At 41.0% G+C, this 17,814-nt stretch overlaps 4 protein-coding genes across 26 annotated transcripts; 3 read left to right on the plus strand and 1 right to left on the minus strand.

Moving 5' to 3' along the window:
• The first annotated feature begins 1,238 nt into the window (after nt 1–1,238).
• LOC133849281 (cytoplasmic dynein 1 intermediate chain) lies at nt 1,239–9,988 on the plus strand. 23 transcript variants are annotated; one of them, XM_062285233.1, is made up of 10 exons: nt 1,239–1,393; nt 1,854–2,202; nt 2,266–2,412; nt 2,898–3,031; nt 3,423–3,485; nt 3,809–3,829; nt 5,471–5,518; nt 7,374–7,529; nt 7,605–8,527; nt 8,584–9,988. In XM_062285233.1, the coding sequence occupies exons 2-10, from the start codon at nt 2,048–2,050 to the stop codon at nt 8,935–8,937; spliced, it is 2,001 nt and encodes a 666-aa protein (XP_062141217.1). In that variant the 5' UTR covers nt 1,239–1,393; nt 1,854–2,047; the 3' UTR covers nt 8,938–9,988. The 23 variants fall into 23 exon arrangements, with proteins under 23 accessions (XP_062141217.1, XP_062141221.1, XP_062141225.1 ...); XM_062285237.1 differs by having other exon boundaries at nt 7,377–7,529; XM_062285241.1 differs by having other exon boundaries at nt 3,453–3,485.
• Nucleotides 9,989–10,231: 243 nt separating this feature from the next.
• Nucleotides 10,232–12,691, plus strand: LOC133849285 (annexin B10). Its single transcript, XM_062285259.1, has 4 exons — nt 10,232–10,380; nt 10,459–11,170; nt 11,960–12,141; nt 12,424–12,691. The coding sequence occupies exons 1-4, from the start codon at nt 10,369–10,371 to the stop codon at nt 12,478–12,480; spliced, it is 963 nt and encodes a 320-aa protein (XP_062141243.1). The 5' UTR covers nt 10,232–10,368; the 3' UTR covers nt 12,481–12,691.
• Nucleotides 12,692–13,415: 724 nt separating this feature from the next.
• LOC133849284 (xaa-Pro aminopeptidase 3) lies at nt 13,416–15,953 on the plus strand. Its single transcript, XM_062285258.1, has 3 exons — nt 13,416–13,923; nt 13,978–14,788; nt 14,845–15,953. Exons 1-3 carry the CDS (start codon nt 13,564–13,566, stop codon nt 15,279–15,281), a joined length of 1,608 nt encoding a protein of 535 aa, XP_062141242.1. The 5' UTR covers nt 13,416–13,563; the 3' UTR covers nt 15,282–15,953.
• A 110-nt stretch (nt 15,954–16,063) lies between these two features.
• On the minus strand, nt 16,064–17,432 carry LOC133849287 (delta(3,5)-Delta(2,4)-dienoyl-CoA isomerase, mitochondrial). The gene is made up of 4 exons (XM_062285260.1): nt 17,272–17,432; nt 16,988–17,138; nt 16,302–16,926; nt 16,064–16,235 (listed from the first exon to the last, which is right to left on the minus strand). Exons 1-4 carry the CDS (start codon nt 17,327–17,329, stop codon nt 16,137–16,139), a joined length of 933 nt encoding a protein of 310 aa, XP_062141244.1. The 5' UTR covers nt 17,330–17,432; the 3' UTR covers nt 16,064–16,136.
• Nucleotides 17,433–17,814: the final 382 nt, after the last annotated feature.

Raw genomic sequence — 17,814 nt, forward strand, 5'->3', positions numbered from 1 at the left:
CTGTCTGCCTGTCTGTCTACATGGTTTGGCAATACAACAAAATATACCAGACTTACAAGATACCAAAATATACCGCATATCGATCAAGTTTCGTCTTCTTATTGTTGTTGTTGTTGCTGTTGTAGCCGATGCGCTGATTTATCATTATCATCATCAACATGAATATCATCATTATCGTCATTACTGTTGTTGCCTGGAGCAAGAGACAGCTGAAAGATTTTGTAATTCAAGGTTTTTTTTTCGTTGCAACCAAATTAGCTTGCAAAACAACAAAGAAAACAACAGAAAAAATACAGAGAGAAATAAAAAAATTTAACTGATGAACGCGATCCACAATCAGCTAATGTTATTTTTTTTGAAGTCGTTATGAAATCAATGCATATGCAATTTATAGGCCATCAAAGTGTTTGCTTTTAAGCTCAAGATGCGCCAAGATAATAAAATGAGAAAAAGAAAAGAAAAACAAAAATATTAAAGACATTAATATTTGTGTTGATATACATGCACAAAATTTTGAGGCTGGGCTGTCTTGGGCGTCGCAGTCAAATGTGAACGAACTGTGTCATTGTCATGCGTGTGTGTGTGTTGCTGTGTGTGTGTGTGGGTGTCTGAAGAGTTGGCAATACTCTTTTGGTCTTTGGTCTTTTGGCATTTGGTGCCAGGTTAGCAAGCAAGCAAGCAAACAATTAACAACTAATTACGGAAACCGACGCTTAATATGCCAATTGCACACGAACAGTTTTACAGTTATGCTGGCTTGCTGCATATGAGCCTCGCATAAATTACAATGACAATGAGCTTTTTGAACAAACTAACATTCTCGTCAGCTTTCTATTTCCATTGAGTTCTTATGATTTCACTTGACGGCCAAATGTGCATTGCATTAATTAGTGTCACTGCCATTAACAGCTGGGTGACACAACAGCACTTCACATTCAAGTATTAGTCACTAGAGCACTTTTTTGAATTCTTGGCGCCTGCGCAGAACGCTGCCAGATCGATGCATTAAAGTCATGCAGTGCTGCCACATTATTTGTATACAGGGTGACATAACTCATGCAATGACTGTCTACTAATAGCATTTAAAATGTAATTCCAATTGTCTCTTAAATAATTATTATTAAAATTCTTAAATAATAGAGCTTAAACGTGTACAAACTAAATTGTTATTTGAAAATTTGTGAATTTCTCTAGGAATTGTCCAACACTAATTTAGTAGTGTAGCCAAACATATGCGGCATATTTTTTTGATGATTGCCTGGTATATTTTGATGTTTAAGCTGCGGTCACGCTGGACGCGTTTTCGATTTGGAACAAAATAAAATGTTATTTTAGCAACAATTTGCAAGTGTTTGATTGGTCGCGCAAAACCGTGTATAAACAACATTGAAAGGTGCGCTTACTTAAAAATGTAAATAACGTAATTATAATCGAGTGCAGCATGTGAAAGCATTGCACACAAAAAGAAAAGAAAAAAAATTGAGCACACGAACGGAAAGTAGAAAACGACGTCACAACGATGACTGCGCTGTCAGCGACGACTGTGGCTGCTGCCTTCGCCGACGTCGTCACATCTTGTGGTTGGCATTAGACTATTGATTTTTTTTGTGTGTGCTGCTTCATGCATTATTGTTAGCCAAAATCCAATTCAAAAGTAATTAAACAGAACGCAGACGAAAAACGAAAAAGAAGACACTGACACACGCACAAACACACACACGCACACATACGCAAATAGTTCGCCTTTTAAGTTATGGCCAGTTGAGGTGACATCATCAAGCCAGCTGCTAACCAATATTGGTTACAACTGATTCATAATAATAATAATTTGCATTGCTTCTTCTCTTTTTCAGCTCCTTAGACTGCACTTGTTGTAGTTGTAGTTCTGCTTGTTGTTGCCGTTGTTGTCGAGCAGCGTTGAGCGACTTCCCCTCTCTTTGGCCCCGCCCCCTTCCCCCAGGCATTGCACCTGTGCATAGAGCGATTAGATTAGCAGCGAAAGACTTGCGGCGTTGCCAGACTACGAGAAGACCAACACAACAAAAACATGGATCGCAAGGCTGAGCTGGAGCGCAAAAAGGCCAAGTTGGCAGCACTGCGCGAGGAGAAGGATCGACGTCGCCGCGAAAAGGAAATCAAAGACATGGAAGAAGCCGCCGGTCGCATTGGCACCGGCACCGGCATCGACAAGGATCAGCGCAAGTGAGTGTGAAATGTCCTTTATCATATATCTGATTGTATATATTATGTACGATATGCTTATAGGGATCTAGATGAGATGTTGTCGTCGCTGGGCGTGGCGCCCGTTTCGGAAGTGTTGTCCTCATTGTCGTCGGCCAATTCGTTGACATCCGATAATTCCAATACACAGACACCCGATGTCAGTCTGCAAGCCACCGTTAATGGACAAGGGTAATTGCCTAAGCTCAATAAGAATGCAATTCTTATAGGAAAACAACCAACAAAACTGAAACTACTTTGAAATCATACTTGTTTCAAGAGTTTGTAGTTTATAATTCATTGTTTGCCTATAAGAAAAGCATTTGTATTGATTACTAAGTGAATTTATGGTATCTAAAGTATTGAATATCATATTTTATGTCTGTTCTTGTTCTCAATTTATATTTGTTTTGATTATTAAGTCAATTTATGGTATCTAAAGTATTGAATATCATATTTTATGCCTGTTCTTAATGTCAATTTATATTTGTATTGATTACTAAGTGAATTTATGGTATTCAAAGTATTGAATATCATATTTTATGTCTGTTTTTTTTTAACTCAATTTATATTTGTATTGATTATTAAGTGAATTTATGGTATCTAAAGTATTGAATATCATATTTTATGCCTGTTCTTAATCTCAATTTATATTATAATTGTTCTATTTGTTGCAGCAGCGTTGGCAAAAAGCAGCAGCCACTTAATCTGAGCGTCTACAATGTGCAGGCAACAAACATTCCACCAAAGGAGACACTCGTCTATACGAAACAAACACAAACCACCAGCACCGGAGGTCACGAGCGTGATGGTGCGTATTCCCTGATCGTATTTCCCTATACCTATATATAATATTATTATAATGTAGCAGTTATATTAGCTATAACACGGAACCAAATGTTGTGGCTATTGTGTAGAGACTTTCCCATAGTTTGTTTCTTCGACTCTATTGATTGATTTCTATTACAATGTTTGTATGTGAAAACTGTTCCCCACTTTCTTTGTCCTCCCTCAAAACCAAAGAAATGTTAAAAAACAAGTCTTATCTAATTTTCTTCCCCCTCACTTCCGACTTTCCTATCGTTAAATATTTTCAATTGTGTTGCGCCTCATTCGATTCGAAGTAATTTGTAGGGCAAACTTAAAATGCAAACAACAAAACAACAAAATATTGATCAAGTGAAATAAAATAACAAATACAGTTCTTTCTTGCCACTCATCGCCTCTGTCAGGATATATGGAGGACTGGTGGCGTCCACGTAAAGGTACTAATCCTAGTTATAAGCAGGCTAAATTCATTCACTAATAATACAATCATCATCATATTTTAGACAGCACACAATTTTCAAATCATCACACACAGTCTGTTTCATTTTTTGAGTTTCAACAATTTTCACTTTGAAATCTTAATTTTTCTTGAATTTTCTTTGGTGCAGCAGCTTCTTCAGCAAATTGTTTCTTTCGATTTTGTAATTCGATTCCAATTTGTGGTTATATGATTCGATTTGAGCGCAATTTAATAATTTGTCTATTTACTTTTTCTTCCCCCTTTTATCTGTTCTTGGTACGCACGCAAAAAAAACTGCAGCTCATGCTACGGATTATTATGGTGAGTAGTTGTTGATTCTTGTATGTAAAACTAAACTAGTTAGTTACCAACCTACCTTAGCTCCCTCGAAATATCTTTGACTATCCCACCACACCCCGTAGTGTACATTAATAATAATGATATAATAACAACAATCTATCTATCACTGCATAATCTATCTATCTATCTATCTGCTTCTCTGTTTTGTCGTACGTAGTTTGAACGAATCTCGCTGTCGTTAATCGTTTCGTTACTCGTTACTCGCTACACTCGTACTCGTTACTCGTTAGTTGTATTTTGTTTACTTTCCTTCTATATCTGTATGTGTATCTTTAGAGTTAAATCTAGTACTTTTGCTCAATCTCTCACGCATCTTAATATATATATATTTAGATTTAGATTCTACAATTTGCTTTTGTTTTCGGCCTTTTCGGTACAATTTCCCCCAATTTAATGATTTCTTTTTGATTTTCATGTAGAAAAAAAGCAAAGAAAAAAACCAAAAAACCGAGATTCAGTTTGTATCAGCATTTATTATTGTTAAGCATATATATCTAGATGTTATCACATATATATTTTAATATGTGTGCTACATTTAGAGATCTATTATTGAAGCGTTTATGACTACGTATTACGTATGTATATCAAATTGTTCGAACTCCACCCAATTTATAAGTTTTTAATTCTTTTAAGTAGTTGACATCATTTTACTTTTACTTTTTTGTTTAAGTTATTCTCTCATTTTCTTAAGAAACCAAACAATAAGAAAAGTGCTCGCATTTTGATTTTGCGTATGACACTGTATAACAGTCTATAACAGACTGTTATACTTTAGCTGTGTATTTGGAGGTTAGGCTTGCCTTTCGTTGATCATTATTTATGTTTTTTTTTAGCATAACTAAAACGACATTTATCTAAATATATATTTATATATCCATAATGTGTCTAGCCAACTTTTCCATACATATATTTATATACATATCTTCTTAACTATAAATTATAATAAGTCTAAATGAATTGTAAGCCTAAACATACACACATGCTCACACTCACACACACACACACACACTGACACACACAATGCATGTGTAAGCACTGAGAAATATCATGTACTATATATAATACTATATACTATATATTGACTTAGAACTTATCAGTTATATAATCGTAACATTGTAATATCGATATCGGTCTACCGATCGATTTATGTGCTAATATTTTTTTTTTTCTCAAATTTACCGACCAAAAAGGACCAAGATAAAAAAAAAGTTTTTATGTTCTATCGACCCCACTCTTTCTCTATCTCTATCTCTCTCGATATCTGTTTCTCATTCCCACCCTCGAAAAAGAAAACACACGTCTCTCGAAAGCATTTCTCAATATTTCCATAAAATAATCTCATAAAAGCGAAAGCTTTTAATTCGATTCCGTTCATCACATTTGGTTTGATTCTGTTTTTTTTTTTATTACTATCATTTTGTGACAAAGAGTTTTCCAAACTCGAATTTTTTTAAGGGGCGGTACGACGCAAAAAGATTTCAAATATATTGGAAGCCCGATTATTGCTTTTGTTTTTGAAAAAAAAAATACTGAAATGAAACTGAAACTGAAACAACTACAATGTATATGTACAATATATTTATTTCTTTATATTTCTTCAAGATGAATACAATCTTAATCCGGGTTTAGAGTGGGAGGATGAATTCACAGGTAGGTACACCACTCGATGACAGTGACGGGAATCTCGACATGAAGCAAAATAGGAACGTACAAATTCTAACAAAAATTCTGAAGTTCTGAAATTTTCTCAATTCAAATTACATGTTGAAAATTGCAATGAGATAAATGATAAAAAAAAAAGATAAAAAGATCTTCGCGGCTGGCTGTCACTTTCTAGCGAACACACACGGACACAACACAAACACAGACACGCTCTCTCTCCCTCTCTATCTCTCTCTAGCTCTTTGTCTCTATCCGTCTGTCTCTGTCTTGCCAAATGTGTGTGCTACTCTCTTATCATATTGCATGCATCCCAACTCTTTCCATCATACTCATTGTGTGACTAATCCAAAGATTCATCCAAATCATCAAAAATGCTAAAAACACATAATTAAAATCTAACTGCGATTTAAATTGCAATCAAATTGCGAGCTAAGTGTGTGAAAGCTTTTTTGGTTTCGGCTACAAACGGTCACATTGTTTTTTTGGAAACGATGACCGATACTCCAATTCCTACCAGTTCGATTGATCCTTTCGTCTTGTCTCTTCTTCTTCCGCGCACTCTCACCTACACACGCACACACACATGCATTCTCTCTGCATCTGTCTCCGTCTCTGTCTCTCACCACAAGCACAGCAAAAACAAAAACAACAAAAAAAAAAGCGATGTTGGCGACCACGAACGAAATGCGAAAAGCGACCTCTGTTGGCTGTTATTGAATGGTTACAAAAGCAATTAAAAAGGCAATGAGAAAAATATGTGTAATATATATATTTCTAGCATAAAATACCAATATGTAATTTTAAGTGCAAATTTATAAACTGGGTGGAGCAATTGAAACAAAACAGTAACTGAAAATCGCGTTAGTCGAGAAATGTTGATATGAACTCTCGAATAGTGAATAATACTATAATATGATAACTAGCAATTACAACTACTACTACTACAACTACAACTACACACACACACATACATACATGCATACAAAAACATACCATAATAATAATACTACTTGAATATCTCTTATGCTGCGACACACACACAAACATATGTACATACACACACACATACATACGTACATACAACAACAACACAAAAGAGAAAACTTTTGTACATTGAACTTTGTTTTAAAGAGATTTTGTTTCTTTTTGTTTGTTTTCTAATTGGCTTTGTGTAATAGTTTCCAACGGTAAAAAGCGAATGCACCTATCTCTTTCTAACACACACACACACACACTTACACAGCATATACTATATACTATGTGTGTAAGATATGTAAAATAAAAAACCGAGCATACCCTATTTGATACATTCTACACACGGTATTTGTGGTGCGTGTGTGTTCCCCCCACCCCTCTCTCCACCACCTCCCACTACACACACACTTTCTCTCTTCCTCTTTATACATGCTCTCCCACTACGGCGAGGAGTGGCCCAGTGTCCCTGTCTCCCTCTCTCTCTCTCTCGTTGTCAAAGTCTATCTGTCTATCGCTGTTTTTCAACACTGCAACTGAACACAGACACACACACACACACATACACAATAACCAACCCCCCGCCCCCTATGATCACCAAGCTAAGCTCCCAGCTGAGACAAAGCCAAACTGAAAAAAAAGTCAAACAAAACAAAAATGCAATGCAAGAATGACAGAGACAACAACAACAACAAACAACATCGACAACAAGCAGCAAACGCAAAAGAGTTAAAAGAGTGCAACAACAACAACAACAACAAGAAACCGAAAGCAAATGCAAAAGTAGAATTGTTCCTGTTCTGTCGATTGTCAAGTTCCTTTAGCTGTGTTAGTTTTATACCTTAAACAGTGCTTGCATTTGATGCCCAAGGAGATGACGAAGAGAGCTCGCTTCCCCATTTGGATCACGGCTTCAGCTCCAAGCTGCCACCAGGCTATCTCAACCATGGACTGCCCACCGTCAAGGACGTGGCGCCCGCCATCACGCCCCTCGAACAGAAGAAGGAGCAGGAGGAGAAGAAGGAAGGTAAGTTCCCAAAGATTCCCCCAAATCGAAGCGTTCTTAGGGACTTTTTCTTATCTTCCTTTCTGCTCTATTCAGTCAAGGAACTCTCGGAGGAGCAGAAGCAGATGATCATCCTGTCGGAGGACTTTCAACGATTCGTTTTGCGCGCCGGACGCGTCGTGGAGCGTGCGCTCTCCGAGAACGTGGACATCTATACGGACTACATCGGGTGCGGGGACAACGAGGAAGCGAATGACGAACGCTCCCATGCACGGCTGTCCCTGAATCGGGTTTTCTACGATGAGCGCTGGTCGAAGAATCGCTGCATCACGAGCATGGATTGGTCGACACATTTCCCCGAACTGGTTGTGGCCTCGTATCACAACAACGAGGAGAGTCCCAATGAGCCGGATGGCGTTGTGATGGTTTGGAATACCAAATTCAAGAAGCAAACGCCCGAGGATGTTTTCCATTGCCAGAGCGCCGTCATGTCCACCTGCTTTGCCAAGTTCAATCCCAATCTGATACTCGGCGGCACATATTCGGGACAGATTGTCCTCTGGGACAATCGTGTCCAGAAGCGTACCCCCATCCAACGGACGCCATTGAGCGCAGCAGCACACACACATCCCGTATACTGTCTGCAAATGGTTGGCACACAGAATGCGCACAATGTCATCTCCATATCGTCGGATGGCAAGTTGTGTTCGTGGTCCCTGGACATGTTGTCGCAACCGCAGGATACATTGGAGTTGCAGCAACGTCAGTCGAAGGCCATTGCAATCACATCGATGGCATTCCCGGCCAATGAGATCAACAGCCTGGTGATGGGCAGCGAGGATGGTTATGTCTATTCCGCCTCACGTCATGGTCTCCGATCGGGTGTCAATGAGGTGTTTGAACGTCACTTGGGACCCATCACTGGCATCTCGACGCATTACAATCAATCGTCACCGGACTTTGGGCATCTGTTCCTTACCTCCTCCATTGACTGGACCATCAAATTGTGGTCCCTCAAGGTAAGTATGACTGCCTGAAGTAAGAGAGTGATGTCTAACCGATAATATTCCAAAAGGATACTCGACCTTTGTATTCGTTTGAGGACAACTCGGACTATGTGATGGACGTCGCCTGGTCGCCCGTTCATCCCGCCCTCTTTGCGGCTGTCGATGGTAGCGGTCGTCTCGATTTGTGGAATCTCAATCAAGACACCGAAGTACCAACAGCCTCAATCGTTGTCGACGGTGCGCCGGCGCTCAATCGCGTCTCGTGGACCCCATCCGGGTTGCATGTCTGCATTGGCGATGAGTCCGGCAAACTGTATGTCTACGATGTGGCTGAGCATCTGGCGCAACCGTCGCGCGATGAATGGTCGCGATTCAATGCCACGCTCAACGAGCTCAAGATGAACCAAAACGATGAGGTCTAAGAGAAGTTCCCTTTTTTCCACCCCCTCTCCAAAAACCATCTTCCGCTCCTCCAACCCAAAAAAGTCCCTATCACGGGAAATCTAAATGGAAAACAAAAAGAATAACTAATAACAACGTTGATATATAGTAGGATGAGTTGTCTGCTCCCTAATCTCTAAGCAATTGGAGTTATATTCATAGATCGCTACGCTTGAGTCAGTGTTGGAAAGCGTGGACAAGGAGTAGAAAGGAGCAGTAGAACACACCACACACACACACACACGCGATGCAAACAAAAGACTATATATTTGTATTTGTATTTTTTTTCTTGGGAATTTAATATTTAATTGTATTTACATATATATTTACTATATACTACTTTATGTAACTACTCGTGCTATATTATTAGTTTCCGCTTCCGTTGCTCCCTCCCCTTTCCCTTCCCTTCCCTATTCCATCCCCCGCACAGTGGTGAAGTTCATGAAATGAAATTCAACACATGAGAACTCGAACAAACGAAGTTCACGCGTTTTGGTGAATTTCATCAAATGAAGTTCAACACAAGAAGATGAAGAGAACTCAGAAAAAAAAAGAATCCTGCTAACATTTTGCATTGGTATTGTAATTTATTTTGATACAAATATTATTATAATTATTATTATTATTATTAGAAGTGATTTGATCTTTCTGTTTTGCATTTTCCTCTCTCGCGCCCTGTGTATAAAAAAAAACAACAAACAAAAACGAAAAGAAGAAAACTAAAAACGAATCGAAAAAAGAAAATTATCTTTTTTTTCATTCATACACATACATATGCATATACATATATACGATATATATATATAAAGCGAACAAGTTGAGAATTAGAAGAATGAGATAAACAAACACACACACAAAATGTATATTATTAATGAACTCGTGCAAAGTAACAAAACTGAGCAAACTATTTAAACGAGATTAAATAAAGATAAACCTATTAACACACATACACACCACACACACACATGCATGCATCAGCGCATGTTAGTGTGTGTGTGTGTGCGTGCGTGCGTGAATAATGCCTCAATTAAACCGCATTCTTTTCTATTCATTCACTTTGAGCATGAATCATGCCAAAGCTACGCTAGTGCAAATGCATTTGTATTGGTGACAGTCCATAGAACGAAGAATGAGGTGATGTCTTAAAGCTCTCAAGTGTATGCGACGCAAGCCGTAGTTGGAAGAAAGAGACATTCAAAGCTCGCTCGCTCGCTGGCAAAAGCTTTTGCCTATGCAAGCAAAGCATGCTATGCGCCAGGTTGGGCGGCGATGACAACGCCGCCCTCAGTTGCAAAAGCAAAAGCAAACAGAGCAGACGAAAGCGCAGTACCAAAGAAAACAACAGCGAAATTTGCATAGAAAGTGCAGAGTGAATCATCATAAAACACACTTGTGCGAAATTACGTTTAAAAATGGATTACAAGGTAAGCGAGTGCAGTGCTCGATTTGTTTGTTTGTTTGTTCGATACTTTACACCGATTATTGATTTGACTGCGTCTCAGCCTGTGCCCACTGTTGTGCCCCGCAACCCCTTCGACCCCGCCAACGACAGCCAGGAGCTGCGTGATGCGATGCGTGGCCTGGGCACCGATGAGCAGAGAATCATCGATGTGCTGACGACGCGCACCAATGGGCAACGTCAGAAAATTAGAGCCATCTATGAGTCAGAGTTTGAAAGTGATCTTATCGATGACTTGAAGGGCGAGCTGGGCGGCCATTTTGAAGATGTCATTGTGGCACTGATGCGACCACCGGTCGAATATCTGTGCAAGCAGTTGCATGCGGCCATGGCCGGTGTGGGCACCGAGGAGGCGACGCTCGTCGAGATCTTGTGCACCAAGAGCAACGAGGAGATGCAGCAGATTGCCGTCACTTACGAGGATCAGTATGGACGCCCCCTGGCCGAGCAGATGTGCAGCGAAACGTCTGGCTTCTTTCGCCGCCTGCTCACGCTTATTGTGACGGGAGTGCGTGATAATCTGGATACGCCCGTGGATGCCGAGCAGGCCAAGGATCAGGCTGCACAGCTGTATGCGGCTGGCGAGGCCAAACTGGGCACCGACGAGGAGGTCTTCAATCGCATCATGGCGCACGCCAGCTTCGCCCAGCTGCGTCTCGTCTTTGACGAGTACAAGGAGCTCTCTGGCCAGACCATTGAGCAGGCGATCAAGCATGAGATGGCCGATGAGCTGCACGACGCCCTGATGGCCATAGGTAAGGATTAGACTCGCTTAGAGGGTATACTCTTAGAAGAATCAAGCATCATCTGATAGATTTAGATCATAATTATACCCGCTACCCATAGGGTAGAAGGGTATTATAACTTTGTGCCGGCAGGAAATGTATGTAACAGGTAGAAGGAGGCATCTCCGACCCTATTCTTGATCAGAGTCAACAGCCGAGACGATATAGCCATGTCCGTCTGTCCGTCCGTCCGTATGAAACACTGGATCTCAGAGACTATAAGAGATAGAGCTATAATTTTTTTTCGACAGCATTTGTTATGTTTGCACGCAGATCAAGTTTGTTTCAAATTTTTGCCACGCCCACTTCCGCCCCCGCAAATCAAAAAAATCGAATAACAAGCGTAATTTTTAAGCTAGAGTTACGAATTTTTGAACATACTATACTATATTGGTTGGTATACTATATAAATTTGTTTGCGATCAGATAAAAATTGTGAAAGTTATTAAATAAATACGTTTGTATGGGCAAAAACGCCTACGTACTAGGGGTCTGAGTTGCTTTGGCCGACAATCTTATACATTGTGCCGTCTATGGTATATTTTGAATGGTGTACTATATCGATAAACCAAACATACCATTTGGTATATTTTTAGTATTTTCGGTATATTTTGAAAATTATACCGCAATATTTTGCCTTTATTAAAAATGGGTAGCGGGTATCTCACAGTCGAGCACACTCGACTGTAACTTTCTTACTTGTTGTAATATCCCATAATTGAATAACGATTATTAATATTGTACCTTCCCTCTCTGTAGTTGAGTGTGTGCAGTCGCCAGCGGCTTTCTTTGCCAATCGTCTGTACAAAGCAATGAACGGCGCCGGCACCGATGACGCGACGCTTATACGCATCATTGTCTGTCGCTCTGAGATCGATCTGGAGACGATCAAGCAGGAGTTTGAGCGCATCTACAATCGCACGCTGCACAGTGCTGTTGTGGTGAGTTGAGAGCTGAGCTTGTTGAAATCATCTAGTTGTATTCCCCATACATAGTTGAAACACTTGAGTAATGCTTATCCACCTTTTGCTTTTTTTTTGTATTCCTGGTTCTTGTTCTTGATCCGTTTGTTATTGTCTTGTTGTTGTTGGTGGTGCTAGGACGTAAGTATTGGGCTCACTCACATTGGCTTTTAACTTTCGGTTTACGGAATTCCAAATTATCTAAGCTTCAATTCAACTTGTTAAACAACTTGATTAATATCGTATTCTCTTCTCTTGCAGGCGGAGACTTCGGGTGATTACAAGCGCGCCTTGACAGCGCTGTTGGGAGGCGCCTAAAAAAGGAACAGAAACAGGAATAGAAGAATGTCAATGCTAATCCGAGATTAAATATATATATATAGTATTGTAGTGCCTTTAGAACAGTATGACTCGCTTTTAATGTTTGCTTGAAGCGCACAGTTGCAGCTATAAAATTATTATTATGTGTATTACAAAACTTAAGCTAAAACTTTAAGAAGTTTTAATAAAATTGTTACTCAACTTCAAATTTGTTAATTAAAACGATCGACAAGAAGGGTGGGCAGGAATAGGGGGGGGGGAGCAGTTGCATTTACTTAGCTTACTTCATCAGTACCCATAATAATAATCTGCAAACCACTTTTCCTATGTTTAAAAACCTTGTTTTATGCACGTTAAATCGATAGCTGCAATTTGAAAACAAATCGTTGCACCTGTCATCGATATTGAGCAAAGCTATTGCAATCGATAACTGCAGTTGCATAAACACAAGCCACCGAGAATGTGTAGTCAACATGGCTCAACAAATAATTAATGCAAATGCATTTAACATAACTTAAATATATTATGAGTGTAATAAAAAAGGCAAATACACACAAAATATAAATTAAAAGGTACAATTTCATTATGCGCTGCCCTAATTTTCACCTGCATATTGTAGAATTGCAAAAAACAACCAGCTAACTGTTTACGGTTGCCATGTTGAAACTCACAAAATGCACAAAATCATTCATGAAAATGTTTCTACATACATACATAAATGTAAGTATGCCACATTTTTGTTTTTTATATACAAACTAAGCACTTCAAATGTTGCTGACTCCAAAAACAAAAACAGCAAACAACAAACCTAAAAGTTGTCAAATCAAAATGGAATTTTGAACAAATTGCTGCAATACGCTAACGGAATAGTGTGACCAGTCCAGCATAATTTACACAGAGTTCAAAGCTAATTGGTATATTTCGAAATTGCGGTCACGCTGACACTGCAACAGCGGCAAATGTTTTTGTTTTGTCAGTTATTTCATTTGCTTATGTAGCCTCAAAAAAAAAAAGATTACACAAATTTGTAACAAATTCCATAGCGACATACGTGATAAATAGCACACATACACACACATAATGTTTGCGCTAAAACGCCTGCCACGTTTCTGCCTGTTGCGCGCAATCCACCAACAGCAACAAAGCTCCACGGCCAAGTTCTCCAAATACGCCACAACAGGTGCCAAAGGCACAGGACAGGTGGAGGAGACACGTGTGGCCGGCGCTGGCAGTATTGCCGACGCTCTGCGCAATGGACAGCGTGCTCTAGGGCAGCCCACAAGCTACACGCATCCGCATCTAATAAAAGCCAATGAACTTGTGCCCGGCGTGGAGTTGAGCGAGTTCCAATTGCGGCGCACGTCGCTGATGCAAGGCCTCAAGGCGTATGCCGAGAGCTTTGGCGATGAGTTCAATGGGCGAGCCTCCAAGAGTCATATGGTAAGTATTAAAGCATCAAAAATACATTAATCCTCATTATTGCATCTTTGGCAGCTGGTGATTGGCGCAGCAGCCAAAAAGTACATGAGCGGCAAGATACCGTATGTGTTTCGCCAGAGCTCGGACTTTTACTATTTAACCGGCTGCCTGGAGCCGGATGCCATACTCATGATGACCATCGACGATGCGTCGCAGGTGCAATCGACACTCTTCATGCGCCCCAAGGATCCCCACGCCGAGCTCTGGGATGGACCACGCACAGGACCCGAGTACGCCGTCCCGCTGTTTGGTGTACAGCAATCATATCCCATCGACAGCTTTGCGCAACTGGCGGCCAAGAGTGTGTCCCATTTGAAGCCACATCTGTGGTTCGATCTAAAGCATTCGGAGCTGCCGCAGCTGAACGATGCCATGCTGCAGCTGTGCAACAGCGAACGGGCACGCCTCCTGCCCGCCTACAGCTTTGTGGAGAATATGCGACTGCTCAAATCGCCGGCGGAAATGCAATTGATGCGTCGCACTTGTGAAATTGCTTCGCTTGCTTTTAACGAGGTGATGGCGGAGACGCGACCGGGACAATCGGAGCATCAGCTGTATGCATCGATAGACTTCAAGTGCCGCATGCGCAACGCCAGCTATTTGGCTTATCCACCTGTTGTGGCTGCCGGCAAGAATGCCACCGTAATACACTATGTGAACAACACACAGCTGCTGCAGCCAAGGGAGCTGCTGCTCATGGATGCGGGCTGTGAGTACGGCGGCTACACCAGCGACATAACTCGCACTTGGCCCGTGAGCGGAGAGTTTACGGATGCCCAGCGCACGCTCTACGACATGATGGAGCAGCTGCAAAAGGAAACAATTGGTTTGCATTTGCTTTGTTTCCTTTTGAATCCATCAATTAATGTATTTTACTTGTAGAACTGATCATGCAACCGGGCGGCGAGTCGTTGGATCAATTGTTTGAGACCACCTGCTTTAAGTTGGGCAAATATCTGCAGGAGATTGGCCTGGTGTCGAAGCATTTGAGTGACTACAAGGAGCTGGCCAGTCAGGGCTACAAATTCTGTCCGCATCATGTGTCGCATTACCTCGGCATGGATGTCCACGATACGCCGCATGTGCCGCGCAACACACGCCTCATGCCGGGCATGGTCTTCACCGTTGAGCCAGGCATCTACATTGATGAGCAGCGCACGGATGTGCCGCCCGAATTCCGTGGCATTGGCATACGCATCGAGGACGATATACTGATCAATGAACAGGGCCAAGTGGAGGTGCTGACAGCCAAATGCCTGAAGGAGCGACGTGCGCTCGAGAATCTCTTCAAGGTGAAACCGCAGCAGCAGCAAGATTGAAGCGCATATTTCTGAACAAAATTACTAGTCATAAATCAGTGTAACACAGAGAAAGAGAGAGAGAGATATAGTAAGAGAGAAGAGTAGCTAAATAAGCAGTAAAATTTAAAGGCAATTGTAACAACAGATGAACTAAAGCTGAGCCAAGAAAGCAACCAACAAAAAAATCTATATAAAGACAAAGAGATAGAAGGAGTAATCAAAGATCAACAACACAATCTTGTACAAAATTGAAGCTCTGAACTTTGACCGCATTGTTAACATTATATTTAGATGCAAACAGAATCAGATTTCCAATTCAAAGGAGCAACTAAATTTGTTAATTAGCAAGCATTCAATTCAATTGTTATTACAAAATTGAAGCTCTGAAGTTTGACTCCGCATTGTGAACTTTAGATTTTAATGTGAAGAGGATCAGATGTCTAATTCAATTGTAATTACAAAATTTAAGCCAAATTTCAAAACAATACAAACTAGTCTTATACAGAGAAAGCGAGAGTCTTCAAACAAGATTCGACTTCTCTTTATAATGTGTTCTATAAAAGTTAATTAACTATTCAAATGCAATTGGTCTCAAGTTTAACAGAAATTCCTAAACAATTTGAACTAATTTAACAGAGATTGAATTGTAAAGAAATATTGAAATGCAATTAGTCTCAAGTTTAACATAAATTCCTAGATAATGTGAACTAATTTACAGAGAATTAAATAGAGTAATCTATTCTATTCGTAATGAATGCAATCTATAAACATTAGAAACCTAAAAAGACTTTACACAGTGATTGAGAGTGATGATGATATAATTAAAAATGATACAATACAATTGATAATCCAATAGAACTTAGAATTTCGAGTTTAGAGCTTGGCAAAGATGGGTTTCTCGTCCTTGGTGAGCTGAGCGGCGACAGCTTGAGCAAAGTCCTCCGACTGCAGATACAGCTTGTTGAGGACACGCTGCAAGAGAATACAAGAAATTCACAATTACAAAATGGAAATTTAATCTATTTTCCCATCACTCACAATATGATCGAGTCCCTGTTGATTCGTGTGCTCCAGTGAGTAGACCATGCTCTCCTTGGTCGCCTGCACAGCAATTGGACTCTTGCTGGCAATATCTTCGGCCACCGTCAGAGCACCCTTAAGCAGCGCCTCCTTGTCGGCAAACACGCGACTCACCAAGCCGCTGCGCTCGGCTTCGGCGGCCTCGAAGCGACGTCCAGTGAAGCAGAGTTCGCGAGCCAGCGACTGGCTTCCAATGGCCTTGGGCAGACGTTGTAGGGTGCCCACATCGGCGGCCATGCCAATGTCTACCTCCTTCACCTGGAAGAAGGCATCCTGGGTGCTGTAGCGAATGTCGGCAGCCGTAATCAGATCGACGCCGGCGCCAATACAAGCCATGTGCACCGCCATAATGACGGGCTTGGGGCACAGTTCGACGGCTGTTATCGAGTCCTGGTACAGCTTGATGGTGCGCTCCAGCACGACACCTTTGCGTGCCACATCATCGCTGTCCGCCAGCTGTTGGCCCATGCTAAGCATCGAGGAGAGATCGATGCCGGCACTGAAATGTTTGCCGGCAGCCGAGAGAACGATGGCACGACAATCGGGATTGATGGCCAATGCCTCGAAGCAGTCTTTGATCTCACTGAAGAAAGGTGGTCAGATTTGTGTTCATTAGTTTTATTTGATATACAACATGCACTTACAGCCACATCTCGCGGTTGATGGCATTCAGCTTCTTGGGACGATTGAGTTCGACATGGAAGACGAAGGGTTTGGGCGAGGTAATCGCCAACGTATTAAAATGCGGCACTGTGGCGCTATGTGACGCTTTTGTCGTGTTGTTGCGTTGCATGGCTGCGAAAACGAAACAAATGTTTGTAATGCAATTGACCTGTTGATTGCTTGGACTTTGCTCCTTTGAACCGTTTCTTGGACTTCAATCGTACAGACTCCCCGTTGGCTGTTATCTGCTGGTCGCGCAACTTACCAACTGTGGAGAGTCGTGGTGTTAGTCTGATAACGTTTGTCAGTCTCTGCATGGACATTTTAAGAGCACTATTTAGCAATCGTTTGAAAATGGTTTCTTTTATAATTTTTAGCGGTTGTTGACTTGTTGATTTCGTGCAGCGTGACCGTAGTCTCACGAATATACTGGTTTTGTAGTGCGCTATACTATCACGAATATACTTATTTTGCAGTACATGCGCGTTGGTCACACTACGTTTTAGGTACGCGCCATAGTTACAAGTGTCGTTCAAGCAAGTGCATTTTTGTAGTGCGTTCAAATATTAAATTAATTTCTTAATTTACTGTATAAAGTACATTTATTATTAACTTATATAATGCTGCCTGCTTTGGTTTCAGTTCTTTGATTTTGGCTTAGTTGAAGTCCCGTTATCGTAAGTGTTTTGTATACGCAGTTCAAACACTTTCAGTTTCTTGTTGGACCAATTGGACTACACAACATCATAGCTGAGACTGCCAACTCGCTCGCCTGTCGATAGGCAAGCGATCACCAGTGCAATCGATT

The sequence above is a fragment of the Drosophila sulfurigaster genome, chromosome X, assembly GCF_023558435.1.
Source record: "Drosophila sulfurigaster albostrigata strain 15112-1811.04 chromosome X, ASM2355843v2, whole genome shotgun sequence".
NCBI lineage: Eukaryota > Metazoa > Arthropoda > Insecta > Diptera > Drosophilidae > Drosophila > Drosophila sulfurigaster.